General features: G+C 38.2%; 1 protein-coding gene across 2 annotated transcripts in view; it reads right to left on the minus strand.

The window, feature by feature from the left end:
• Positions 1 to 13,981, minus strand: part of stxbp1a (syntaxin binding protein 1a) — a 43,621-nt gene that overhangs the window by 16,427 nt on the left and 13,213 nt on the right. For both annotated transcript variants that reach the window (XM_036587864.1, XM_036587863.1), the window contains exons 2-6: positions 5,175 to 5,224; positions 4,549 to 4,630; positions 3,963 to 4,039; positions 3,491 to 3,569; positions 2,662 to 2,765 (exon numbers count right to left, since the gene is read on the minus strand). In XM_036587864.1, the coding sequence (XP_036443757.1) occupies positions 2,662 to 2,765; positions 3,491 to 3,569; positions 3,963 to 4,039; positions 4,549 to 4,630; positions 5,175 to 5,224 (392 nt within the window). The remainder of the gene's footprint in view (positions 1 to 2,661; positions 2,766 to 3,490; positions 3,570 to 3,962; positions 4,040 to 4,548; positions 4,631 to 5,174; positions 5,225 to 13,981) is intronic.

A 13,981-nucleotide genomic window follows, 5' to 3' on the forward strand; every position in this document is an offset into this window, starting at 1 on the left:
GACTGCAAAGTGGACATTAGGGATGGAACAGTGCAAAACAACATAATATCAATAATAATCATAAGGTCAAAATTTGGTCACAGTTTCAGTGTCACTGCAATATGCAGTATAGATTAGTGCAGTATTACACTGGACTGGAAATGTATAAAAAGCTGTGAGACACATTGAAATCATATTATATTGACAAGCCTTTATTAATACCACCAAGACATGAAAAATCATCTGCAATTAAATACATAAATGTAAATTATCACCAGCATTGTTCCAACATACCAATGAATAAGATGTATATTGCTGCTGTCGGAACAAAACCTTATATCTCCATTTTTCAGTTTTTGACATAATTTGAAAATGCCTGTTGCCCTTTACATTGTGCTTAAATTTTATGATCAGTGGACCAAAATAATTGTCAAAGTCTGGCTCCACTGACTTATATTAAAAGTAATATATATGTTTATATATATATATATATATTATATATATATATATTATATATATATATATATATATATATATATACACGCACACATATATACTTGGGCCTGAACCTGACCCAGTCATTGGTCGGGTAGCAAAGCAAAATATGGAAAAAATTATATATATGCACATATATAATTGCTGCGGTAGCCAATGGGGCGGCTCTGAAGAGGCGGGTCTGTGTGAGGTTGCAAAGCTGCAGCATCACGCCAGAAGCAAAGCACAGCTCCTCTGACTTCACTGAATATATATATATATATAATGGTTTTTCACGACTTTCAGGCCCGGGTTTGTTTTCTAATCTCTAATCTTGTTTTCTTTCTCTCTTTCTAGTATTGTTGACACCTGCATTCAGAGTCTGGGATAATCCATCTCTGATTCCGCTTCAGGTCGGGTTCAGTTGGGTTCAAATTTAGCAGTACCATTCGGACCAGGTTGGTTTGGGTCTCAAACCTCTAGTCCTTGCACATGCTTTGCAGAGAGACTGACCTCCACTTTCTAAAAAAGACAGTGATGCTACGTAGTTATCAAAATTCTTAAGATCTGAAATGGTATCATCATTTGGTTTTGACTGCAGTACCATATTACAGCTGTTAACCATCACATCCCTACTGGAGACTAGTTTATCAATTGCATAGTTAAAAAACCCTGAAAACACTTTCTTTCTCTGTTTCTCTTGCTCTCTCTCTCCCCACTCTCTCTCTTAGTGGCAGTGATTTGCTCTGACGGCCAACTCACAGTGACAGAGTGAGTCTCCAGCTTTTCCTTCCTGCCTTTGTGTTTCCTGCACTCCCTTCCCTGCCATATCTCTCTCCTCTCTCCACTTCTTTTCCTTTCTCTTTCTGTCTTTCCTCTCTCTGCTCCTTCTCCAGCCCCTTCCCCCATCTGCACAGTCACATGACCATCCTTCTGTTCAGCAGATGGGTTCCCCTTGACGCCGACTCCCCCTCATAACCTCTTATGATTGGCGGTCAGTGGGTGCGGATGCTGCGGTAGCCAATAGGGCGGCTCTGAAGAGGCGGGTCCGAGTGAGGTTGCAAAGCTGCAGCATCACGCCAGGAGCAAAGCACAGCTCCTCTGACTCCACTGAATTAATCATTGCAGACAGCATCAGCAGCAAAGCATTGTGGGCCACACTGCCTGCATTCCCCCTCCAGCCTCAGAGCTCTTCTGGAACTCTATATATGTGGCCAAAGAGAGGCTCGTCAATGAGCTCTCAGTCAGTTGCTGTGCATCTGTTTGTCTTTGCTTTACTCTCCCTCATTGCCACCCAACCTGAAGTCATCTTCCTCTGAAATACTGTTTATCATGCCATGCTACCTCCATTGTGGAATACGTAGTTTACTAGGTTGGCACTTCCTCCCTTTAAACTGAGCATTTCCATTGTGTACTAGCCATTTTAATGCAGGTAGCAAGTGTGGAATGCTGCACACTGCTTGTGCTCTGCAGCCGCAGACTGCCATAAGTGGAGCCATCAGGGGCTGCTTTTGAAATTTTCCAAATTTCTTATGCAAGTGAGCCTTCAGTAACTTGCAAGCCAAACTTCTGCCCATCATCAGAATGGCCAGGTAGCCTTCTTTTACAGGAAAGGGCCGTTTGACTCACATGCAAAGTAACCAACAACAAGCCATTGTTTTTGTTTGATGTGTATGGCAAAGCAGTTTAAAACAGGGCTACAACACATGAGCATATCTCTTTTACTGACTACTAAACTCTTCAAAGAAAAATCCAGAACTTCTAAACGTGATGCCGTAAAATTCTCAAATCTTTATCAATCCAGAAAGTAAGCTTGCAAAATTTGTTTCCCATCAGAAACCCAATCACACAGATTTGGGGAGAGCCAACCAGAATGCATCTAATAAAATGCTTACAGTTGTGGCCAGGTAAATGTGCAAAAGGTATCTGTCACTCTGAGTATGTGTGGACCGAGTGTCTAAGGCTCAGACTGTTATATCTAGCTTTAGCTGGCTAATTTTGGCTAGCTACTAACCTAGGCGTGATTCAAGCCATTTTCATTTAGCACAAAACGTTCATGTTCAATCTGACCAGACAAAAATCTATCTACTAGAAATGAAAGTACAGAGTGTATAATATTGTGCACAGTGCACAAACAGACATTTCAATGTCTCAATGTTTTAAAATTTACCAGTGTCAGATTATTCTTTTGTCTTCCTTGTTTCTCACCTGCGACTCGTAGGGCAGGAAGGCAATGTTGATCTCATTCAGGGTCTTGACGCACTTGGAAGCCCGACTCTTCACCAGCTCGTTGAATAAGGGATCCGGGCAAGCTGCAGATCAAAAACAGAGCTCAGAGAACACCTTCTTTATCAGCACTGCTTAAATTACGTCCCAGCTTACTGAAATCTAATATGTTCACGGTAGTTTTGTACTTGTATATTGTGTACGATGATATACAAGGCCACTTTATTATATAGCAGTTTTTAAGTAACAAATTAAACAGAATTTTGCGTCTTTCACTGTGGGAGCTTTACTGATAATGTGATATACTGGTAGTGGGTGGTTGTTAAGGTTGGGAAATATGGCACAAATCTAACATACAGCATAATATCTAAAACAATATTTGAAGATCTTATGTCGTGTATCACAAAAATGAGTTTATTCTGAAATAAATTGGAATGAACATTGCAAAACAGTAGAGTCACATTTTGAAAAGGCTATCAGTAAAAACGCTATTATTATTGTTTATTCACGGTTTGCAAAAATAAACAATTTAGGAAAGGAACAAGAGGAAAATGAATCAAATGAAATATGTGGGCTGACACCTAGTCGGCTACTTGTTACACTGCAGCTTATTCAGTGGTTATTGTTCACAGGATCTCTTCAATTGGCCTTTTTATGATACACTGTTCAGAGTTCTAGTAGTACTGAAGATACCCACAATATACTTATAAAAGCATTGTGGCATAATCATGATAATGATAACATACTATCATATTGCCCACCTCTGTCCATAGTTCTACGCTAATGTACAACAGTGTCTTCTGATACTCACAGTCAGTGAAGAACACGTGAGCTGCTCTGTATTTCGATGAATGGGGATCTTTGAAGTCGCCGATTAGGGTCCGCACAGACTGGAAAAAGACATACAAGAACATGAGGGTTGCATAGATGTGCATATATGCGTGTGTGCTCATGTTGCCATAGCAGCCATGCTAATGCAAAATCGGAGGTTGTTTTGCGTAGGCTGAGTCAATACTGTGTTTGGTGATGTGCTGCTTCATACAGCGTGTGACATATGGTCGGTGTGAGCCGTGTGAACAGGCGGCGTCCCTACTGAGTGACTAAAGATAGAGGGTGTGAAAAGACGTACAGCTCTGAGCTGCAGCGCTATGGAGCCTGGCTGTGTGTTTGCTCTATCAGTCTGACTCATTATGTGCTTCTGCACGTCTGTATTTATTGTTCATTTTGATTTTTTTTTTCTTCCAAGGTGCTGCTTTGCAAGTGTACATGTTTGTAGCTCATACCTTCTCAGTGGGAGTGATCAGGTAAATGGTCTCCAAGGTCGGGAGCGGCTCTCTCCGTTTGTTTATGTCCTCAACGACTGAAGTGGGGGAGAATTACATGGTAAAATGGAGAGAAAGCAAAGGAGATTCTCATTAGACTGCTCATTTGGCAAAAATTTAATTTATACAGTCCCAAAATACGGGGGGAAAAAACAGCACTACTGTGACTTTTTCTGTTATTATATTTCCACCCTTAAGTGCAATAATATATGTGACTGTTTCCTTTATTTATTTTTGGCCCCCCTCCCACCTTAGTGCAATAATTTATTTATTCTTCCACACCTTGAAGTGCAATATCCTAGTGTGACTCGGACTTCAGACACATTACATGACAGCTATGCTTGCCCAATTAAAGAAGCAAAAGCTCTGTACACCAAACATGTCTTGTTTAACTATACGATAGGGGTAAATTTGATCTTTCCCCGAACTATCACTTGAAAGGCAAACTGTTTAAGGGCTAATTTCATATTTCTAGTTTTAGCTCAGGAATCATGTTTATATATGTGTATGGCAACACAGAAGTGTCAAGAAGAGCAGGGTGACATACTTGTGACGCCCTCTGTCATAATGTCAGTCATCTTACAGCAGGAGGACAGCATCCTCATGCTCAGCTGATCCACTACCAGAGCCTAAAAAGACACAGACAGGTGAAATACACACACAATATTTAGTGTAAACATGTAAGAGGGGGCTGAGAAGGGAAAACTAACTTGGTTACTTTATTTTGAGCTATTACTCAGACGCTCATGTTAAGTGAAGTTCATCTAATAAAAATAGCTAATTTTAAAGCTTAGTATTTTGTAAAAGAAATATCAGCACTGGCTGATACTCAAGGTTTCAGTATCCATATCAGGAAGAGGAAAGTGGTATTATGCCATCTCTAGCTGAACAATATTGTAAGTATGTCACTGGTGCAATGCAGTTAGAACATTATCGTTAATCTTCCTGGCTTAGCTACCATTTATACAGATTTCTTACAGTCCGTGACATGCATTGATATCACTTATAGTACTTAAGTACATTTGCAGAGTTGTGCCTTCAGATTGTATAGATAGTATTGCTTCTAATTTTTCTTCAGAATGCAGATTTTTAAAATCCATTTTATCCTAATTTACACTGTGACACTGTTAATTATGCAACATGTAGTTTTCTTCAAGAATGTATGAGTCTTACCTTCCATTCTCCCTTCTTCTTCACCTTCTTGATCACATCATTCATAATCTCTGTAAAGGAAGAACAGAACGTGTTTTGAGTGTTTTGCTGTGGTTCTGCTGACAATCACAAACCACTTAGATTTAGTGCAGTCATGAAGCATTTGACTACAACGGATAACAGTACTAACAATACTCAGAACTGCTTTTTTCTTTGTAGTGTTACTATCGGAACAAAACCTTGTACTTCCACAATAGTATTTTTTTCAGGAGAACAACAAAACATTTTTAACTTTTTTCTGAAGTATTTCTGGACCATTTCAGTTTGTCCATGCATTATGAAGTAAGGACGGATGGACGGATGGACGGATGGATGGATGGATGGATGGATATATAGGTAGATAGATAGATGGAGAGATATATTGCACTTACATACATTAGGCAGAGATAAAAATAGACATAAAAATAGACATTAGGCGGAAATATAAAAAAGACAAGTTAAAGTATGAGGGAATAGGAATAAAAGTATATCTATTTGCATATTTACATAGCATATAAGACTGATTTGTTGTATTTCACACACAATGTAAAGGACTTGCAAATTTCAAATAAGAAACAAAACAAGAAAAACAAAGATACAAAGTTTTTTTTTTTCTTAAAACCAACAATAAGCACACGATTGTGCAAAATGCAGAGGTTTGGGGGCCTGGTCAAATTCTTGATTTTCTAAGTGAAAATAATTTAACACATCCCCTATGGAGAACACACTTCTGCACATTTCAACTCAGCAAATAAACAGAAATCGTCGACAAATATTGTTTAGAAATAGCCATATTTCAGTGTGTTCTCTGTAACTAAAGTTTTTTTTTTCACTTATAAAATCAACAAAGCATATAATTTAACATTTTGCATACAGCTGTACAGAGGTGGCTTCCCAGACGCGATTACACCTAAACATAGAATAAATAGGACTGTAAATGGTAAAACAGCTGATATTGCAGTTTATTCCAAGACTGGGCTTAATCCATGTCCACAAAAACCTGCCCATACCCAAACCTGTTTATCCAAATGTTATAGACAAAGTCAAACTAACTTGACTGATTTAATCTAATGAAGACACAGAACTCCATCATGGGTTCATCTCTTTCTGCTGTTTTATTCTGTGCTTCTCTACTCTGCTGTCAGTAGGAAGCAGATTGTTTCCATGTGAAATGAATGACATTAATACGAGGGTTGGAGAGACAAATGAGCATTTAACACACACACACACACACACACACACACACACACAGACTAATTACATTCATTGTTGTCCCATCATCAGTGTCATGACAGGAGTTCCAATGTTTCCTATCACCGCTCTATCAACTCACGGCAGTCCACTCTCATACATAAACATCCCCCACCCCCGCACATCTGCTCTGTATGACCACCCTGGTAGCCTTCTTACTCTGGCCTGTTTGTGCCAGTTACATCTGAGCCTGACTGTGCCCACCCGTCCTGACATTAATGTGAAATCTGTGTGTGTGTGTGTGTGTGTGTGTGTGTGTGTGTGTGTGTGTGTGTGTGAAAGAGAGAGAGTATCACAACGTGTGTTTGCTTTTTACTGTCTGTGAGAGACTGTTCACATTTGCTGACCTTTTTTAATTCATAATAGTGTGTGTGTGTGTGTGTGTATGTATATATAGTATATATAGATATTATATATATATATATATATAGATATATACTATATATGTGTGTGTATGTGTGTGTGTGTGTGTGTGTGTGTGTGTGTGTGTGTGTATGTGTGTGTGTACATATGTGTGTGTATATATATATAAATGAAGTAATGAAGGCCAACTGAAGACTGGACACACTAAATGCTTTAAAAAATAATATTATATTTAGGTTTTGAGGCTTCTGTGTAATTTTCTGTTGCATATTTTCTGCTTTTTTTCCTGATGCTGAAAAATAAATACAAATTTAAAATACTAATTTTTACTAATTTTAATAATAAAAATAAAATACTAATATTTAACTAAACAGGACTGTAACTTAATTGAATATTAAAATTTAGATGTTGTCAGTTATTTCTGGCTTGTCAGGTCACTGTAATCCTCTTGAATACACTAAGCTAAATATTGTCTTTGGACAATACGCACTCTCTTTATTGAGTGTACTTCAGTAGGATGGAGAGCATTGTTGAGTGCCAGAGACTGCATCTAAAGAAAGCAGCAATTTAGAAATGAAGCATAAAGCTATAGTGGTCTAGTGTTGCCAAAAAAAGGCAAATCAGCCATGCGCTGGGTGCCATCGCTTTCAGCCATTGCTCGAAAACATGTCTGCACCAAAGCTGCGGCCAGGAAAACAGGAAAGAATCAGATCAGAGAGCTCAAGGACAGAAAAACGACAGCATTTCCAACAACGTCCAACGGCAATGCCATGCAGAGCGCACAGCATGTCGCAATATCTTCACTATCAGCCTCTCTCTAACATGCTGATTTTGAGATTGTGCCAAAGGACTGATCTGTGCTCTACAAGGTCATGCAACACTGGATCATTGAGAATTTAATCTGGGTTCAATTAAGGTGGCTTATTTTTGCCTACTTGCCAATGCTGCTACAAAAATAGTAATGCGTTTAAATTATTCTAACAATATAAAATATCACCGCTAGCACTTTTGTTTCTTATACCACTTGCAATCACTGCCATAAACATTATCAGAACATTTCATGACAAATGGAATGATAGAAATGGTCCAAAATGACTAAATATAAGCTTGTTGCATTAACACACATTAAAGCGCCCATATCGTACATTTTCCTTGTGCTTCATTATTCTCCCTTATTGTCCATTCATGACAATTCTATGCATTTACGTACCAAAAACATAATTAATTTTTACATGTCCATTTTTAAACCTCTCATTATCACTTAGAATTAGGCTGTTTTTGTTACTGTCCCTTTAAGACTCATATATGTGAATGAGCTCTGTTCTGATTGGCTGCCCTGTATTGTGCCTCATTCAAATCAAAAAGCAGTCCAAGCTAAAACACTCCTTATAACTTCAGCTTGAATGGGCGGAGCTAAATTGCTGTAGGCTGAATAGGTGAATATATGTAAATGTGTTGTTTTCTGTGACATCACAAAAACAATGGATTCAGACTGTTTTTGCAGCCTGGTTTCCATATATGGACTGTATGGGAGGGTAAACATTGTTTATATGCTACATCAAACTATTTTGCTTCAAAAAAGTGAGGAATATTCAGTTTTCCATTGTATTTGCCCTTTAAAGTTAAGCATATTTTTTGCTTCTAATGTAAAGATTCCGCGATACAAAGTTATATATCACTGTCATTAACACACTTATGTCTTTGATTTCACTTACTTTTGTCAATAACAGTGTTGATGTGAGACACTTTCATGTGGAGCGGATGCACACATTTGAAACAAGCAAATTAATGTGCTTGCGCTCTCTCTCTCTCTCTCTCTCTCACTCACTCATGGACCTGCTCTTTTTAAGTAATCCTATCATTCAGGGATTGAACTGAGGCAGTCATGCTTGCATGGCGAGGCCACTATTAGCCCGATCGCTGCGCTAGCCATCTGGCCGCAGTGTTACAATAAATAATCTCCGGCTCTGTTTGCAGTTTGACATTTGGAGCACTGCAGTGAGGCAGAGTTAAGCCCTTCACTGGCTCGAACAGCTCGCTCTGGCTGGCTGCAGATGGATTATAGCTGTTGATATACAGGGCAGGTTTCAGTGAATGGCGGAGATTAGCAAGCCGTTTAAAGGCTGAAGGGAGAGTCGGCGTTTATTCAACTCATTTATAGTCATTTACGTGAAAGGAGGCAATTTTCCAGCTAATCAAATAATGAGCCACTGTATGTGAACTGCACATCCATTACAAACGTGACTGTCATATCACCCATCTCCTGTGACTGTCACCGCAGAGAAAGGCCTCCCAGGACCTGTATAGACAAATGTTTATAGAGGCTCATGTGTCTGTAATGAAAGAAAACAGAGCTCTGGCATTAGTGCTTGTTTTGAGTGTTAGACCCCTACACCTGGGCGTGAAATATTAGTCTGAGCCTAACTGTATCCAGCTATTCATGCTGAAGGTTTGGACATCATTTCTCAAATATCTGTCACATTTTTCACATTCTATGTTTTCCACAGACCCACTGATGGCCTGTGTCTTTGGCCTGTATTTGCTGCTGCTTTCTTTTTTTGCCATTCTTTATTCTTCCTCCCAGCTTTTATTAAATTTTCTGTTATTACATTTATAATACATCTAATTTTATTATTAAATCAGAGGTGTCAAACTATGGATAGCCTCAGCCCTGCAGAGATTAGTGTATTCCCTCAGCCATACTGATTCAACTCCTAAAGGCCTTGCTAATTAGCTGCTTCATTGAAGCAGGAGTGTTTAATGAGGAATGGTAAACTCTGCAGAGCTGTGTCCCACCAGGACTGGAGTCTTACTGCTATGCCTTAAACAGTTTTTGTTCTGGCACACTTTAGTCTCTCATACTGTTGTCACCAGCAAGAAGTGTGCATTATGTACTTTATCCAGATGAAAAACTTCTGAGACCTTATTTGATGGCAATTAAGGATAAATTTATGGATAAATTTGTTAAAGCAGCACTATGTAATTTATGTTTGTTAAAATTAACATAAGTAGCATTACTAAGTCAGGAGAAAAAAACACTAAAAATGGCATCCGTGCCCTGGAACCCTGTTAGGCTGTTTGTTGCAATGTTTAAAGCTCCAACGCAAAATCAACATTATACTGATAAAGATATGATGACAATCATAGATAAGGCTGAGCAATATGACAACATTTACCGTTATCAAACACACTTCCCGATTGTATGTTTAAATAAAAAGACAGCATCATTAGTTTAATTCAATTGGATTTCATTTCGAATTTTGAATTTAATTTTGATAATAATTTTTTAAGTGTGGCACTGCTTTGTCTGTTCCAACTAAATATTGTGATGTCTTGAAAACTTCTTGAAGTATCTTGATGTCACATTTTTGCTATATCACCCACGTCCAATAGTAGATAATTCACTTACACGCTTAAAAGACATGTTCTTACCCTAGTTTTGACTCTTTTGATACTCTATCAATGTGCATGTTGTTCTGCACGTTGTGTACAATTACACATTTTCACCAGAGAGGTCTCCAAATCCCCATATCTTACCTAGTGCATCTATATGTTGAATTTAGTAGGACTGCACCAAAATAGGAAAAGTAGTGCAATGACAATATCCAATATTTATTATGTACACATCTGTCAATGCTGATACAAATATGTAAACATTTACAAAATGTAAAACACTAGAATTTAAACTTAACTATGATTAGCTGGTAGTCTGTTTGTTTATTTTAATGGATGACTGCTGTCATTGTCACTAGAGACTAACTATATTATTAGGAATGTGCTGTTATATCTAGTTTCTGTTTGGTGATGGTGGAGTTTGATAGACTTTTATTCAGCTACAGTCAGGTTTCTACATAATTCTGTCAGGATACAGTCGGATCAAAATTTCAGGCCTGATTAAATCTCTAACTAGGATTAAACAATTCTACAAAATCTCAATTTAAAAGAGTTCAATTTTCAAACTGCAAGAACTGCAATTGTAATTAGATCTTACAGCTTCAACATTTAAAGTGGGCAATTTTAAGAGCTGGTGATCTGGCAGTCCATTGAGTTTAAGCCTCGGGCTTTAAAAAATGGATATGCTCATCTTCTTTGAAAATGAATGGCCTTGAGCTTAATTTATAGAAAAGAATCACACTTAAATTGCTGTTGCAGTATTGATCAGAAAAACTTCAATTAGATATTTTCTCCAAATTGTTCACCCCTAGCTCTAAGCAACACACTGTGTGTCTACAAAACAGGTTTTTATTGGCATTCTATTTCTCAGCATGGCCTGTTTCGGTCTTGTCCTGTTGTCTCCTTCGCTCGATTTCTTTCTCACGGCCTGTATTTCTCTCTAATCTCAGCCTCGGCTCAACCCCATGCCGAGTCCAAGCCAACCTCAGACAGATATACAAGCAACAGACTATCTAGGGTCAGAACTGGGCAGTAATTTGTAGCATTGAAAACATGCAGTGTGACCCTTCACCAATCTTTTACTCTCTTTCTCATTACTTTGGTCCCCATCTATCATAGAGTGTGCTCAAAATGATGCAGCATGCAGGGGCAGCTGATACAAGCCATACATCTTGTTTTAAGAATTCAATGTATTAACGAAATAAAACACACTATTACGACTTAAGTAAGTGATTTATGTGTCACTATGTGTCACTACAATTGTTATTAAGTGTTATTAAGCTCCGCTGTAGCCTACTTCTGCAGCAATTTCTCAGTCAAGAGTGTTTCAGGTAGAGAATAAACAAGGCAGAATGCGTTTGAATCATTCATGGCTTCTGGCCAATTGACATAATCTGCTATTTTATTTTATGCTCTCAATTTGAGGTGAGGAAAATATATGAGGAAGTGCCTGGTTGGCATATTGTAGTGCGTAATACCTCTGCCTCCTATGCTGTAGACTGGCGTTTGATCCCCTGCCTGGACAAGCACCCTATGCCATACCAATAAGAGTCCTTGGGCAAGACTCCTAACACTACATTTGCCTACCTGTGTAAAAAATGATCTAATGGGATGAGTGTCTGTTGGCTTATCAGAAAACCCTGCCATCTAAAAGAAATTATCAGTTACCCTACACAAGAATGTATTTTAGCCTGAGCTGATATTGCCAATATTGCCAATTCTAATCAAAGCTAAAATAAATAGTTGTTTGTCTGTTTATGGTCAGAAAGCCATGCTCTTCTCTCCGTTTGATGGTCGTCTTTTGTGAGAATGTTACTAACTGTCCTGAAACACACTAGGAGCTGCAGTGAAGGCTTTAAACATTCAAAAAAAACTTTTTTGCATTTAAATGTGTATGTTTCTTTTAGTTTGATGAACATTCAAATGTCAGATTTTATTTTGTCAGCCATACTGTCCAGGCAGAGCTCAGTAACTCCACTACAATATAACAATAAGAGTGAAAGAATGGTTACATTAATCTACCATCTTAAAAACCTCTGGAAACAAACAAAACAAACAAAAACAAACATCTGTTAATATATCGACACTGCTGGAATAAAACGTTGTATATTCTTTTGTGTAATTCTTGATTGCCACCTGCCCCCTTTTCCACTTTTTGAAAGTTGTTTTGTGTTATTTCACATATAAAATTACAAAAGAATAAACACGCAAGTGTGTGTGTGTATATATGCTGCTTTGTCAGTTTAATTTTGCTTTAAAAAAGACTCAAATATGATGAGCAAACTTTTATGAAGGCATAAAATGACCAATACAGTTCCAAAAGGCCAGTGGAACTGTATCATGATAATACTGTCATGGGGCCTGTAGAGATTCCCACCCCTACCTGTGTACCACTTAATTCTACAGTTTTCATCTTTGTTCCATTCTGTTTACAGAGGTTCATGTTCTATTCAGCTGTAGTTTCAGTAGGAATTTACAGCCTGTTAAAAAATAAACATTGTTTTGCTCGTTTCAAGATGTTCACCTACACAAACGCCTGCCCTTCTCTTCTCATCCACACAGAGGAAATGACAGCGGCTGCCCCAGAGTCAAACACCAGAGACCCATTGAGAAGAGAGGGAGGAAAAGGAGTCAGCGGAGGTCAACACGTTGAGGACCGAGAAAAGGAACAGCCATAGAGATTGTTCTTCCTCTGCCTGGTAACACAACAAAGCAGCTCATTGCTGTCTAAACAGAGCTTGGTGTGTAGGAGAACCTGTGGGTGAGCTAAGGAAATGGTCAGTTTCTGAGTTGTCCTGCTACCTGCACTCAGAATAAGCATGTGGAGTCAGTGAAGTCTGTCTCACTGCAGTTTTAGCCTGCTGTCTGTATGTGTGTCTGACTCTTAAGGGTACAGGGTCATTATGTAATGCTGTCGATCACATTGTAATCAATATGTACATACTGCTGTACTCTGTGCCCGTCATCACGCAACCCAGTGCAGTCTCTGCGTTTGAGTCAGTCGATAGAGCTGCAACTTACAGACAAAAAGCAAAATACTACACTGATATTATACTGTGACATACTGTGATTGCTATATGCCTTGCAATATAACAAAACGCACTAGTAGGGTGTGGTTAAATGGCTATGAAATGGTTAATGATCAGCCATCAGTTGTTATTTTGACTAAAAAAGAATGTCTGTAATTGGTCAGGATGCTCACAGCACACAATGAGACACTCAGTGATTGGTTAGAGGCTTTTCTGCATATTGCAGACTTCCTTGATGTCAGCACTGTGAAACCGGTACTGAAATAGCATTTAACAAGAAAATATTTAATTCACTATTTTACTCATTAATTTTACCTTAGTTTTGATCAAGCTTTCATTACTGGAACTTTTAAGTGGGAAGGCTTTATTATTGGTGGTTTAAAGAAGTGCTGATATTATGCAAATTATCATTTTATCATGCCATGTTTTTTATTGCTTTATCTGTATTTAACCACACTCTTTGTATGATCATTCCAGTCTTAATTGGTTAGTTCAAAAATGTATACAATAGAAAAGAGTACATTTAAAATATCAGATATACAACCTAATTAACAATACTTTAAATGCCACTTAGAAAGGTTATAATTTAATTTTTAAACTGGCAAAAAATGCTGGTTGGATATGCCAATGAAACAAGGAAACATGAGATCTGCTCTAAAATGGATGTGTTTGTTCAGAAGAAGGGGTCAGTTTGCTGATATTGCCAGTTGGTTGATTTGTCAGACCCCCCTCCTCCTCTACAGATCAGACCCA

Source organism: Colossoma macropomum, unplaced genomic scaffold, assembly GCF_904425465.1.
Source record: "Colossoma macropomum unplaced genomic scaffold, Colossoma_macropomum, whole genome shotgun sequence".
Taxonomy (NCBI): domain Eukaryota; kingdom Metazoa; phylum Chordata; class Actinopteri; order Characiformes; family Serrasalmidae; genus Colossoma; species Colossoma macropomum.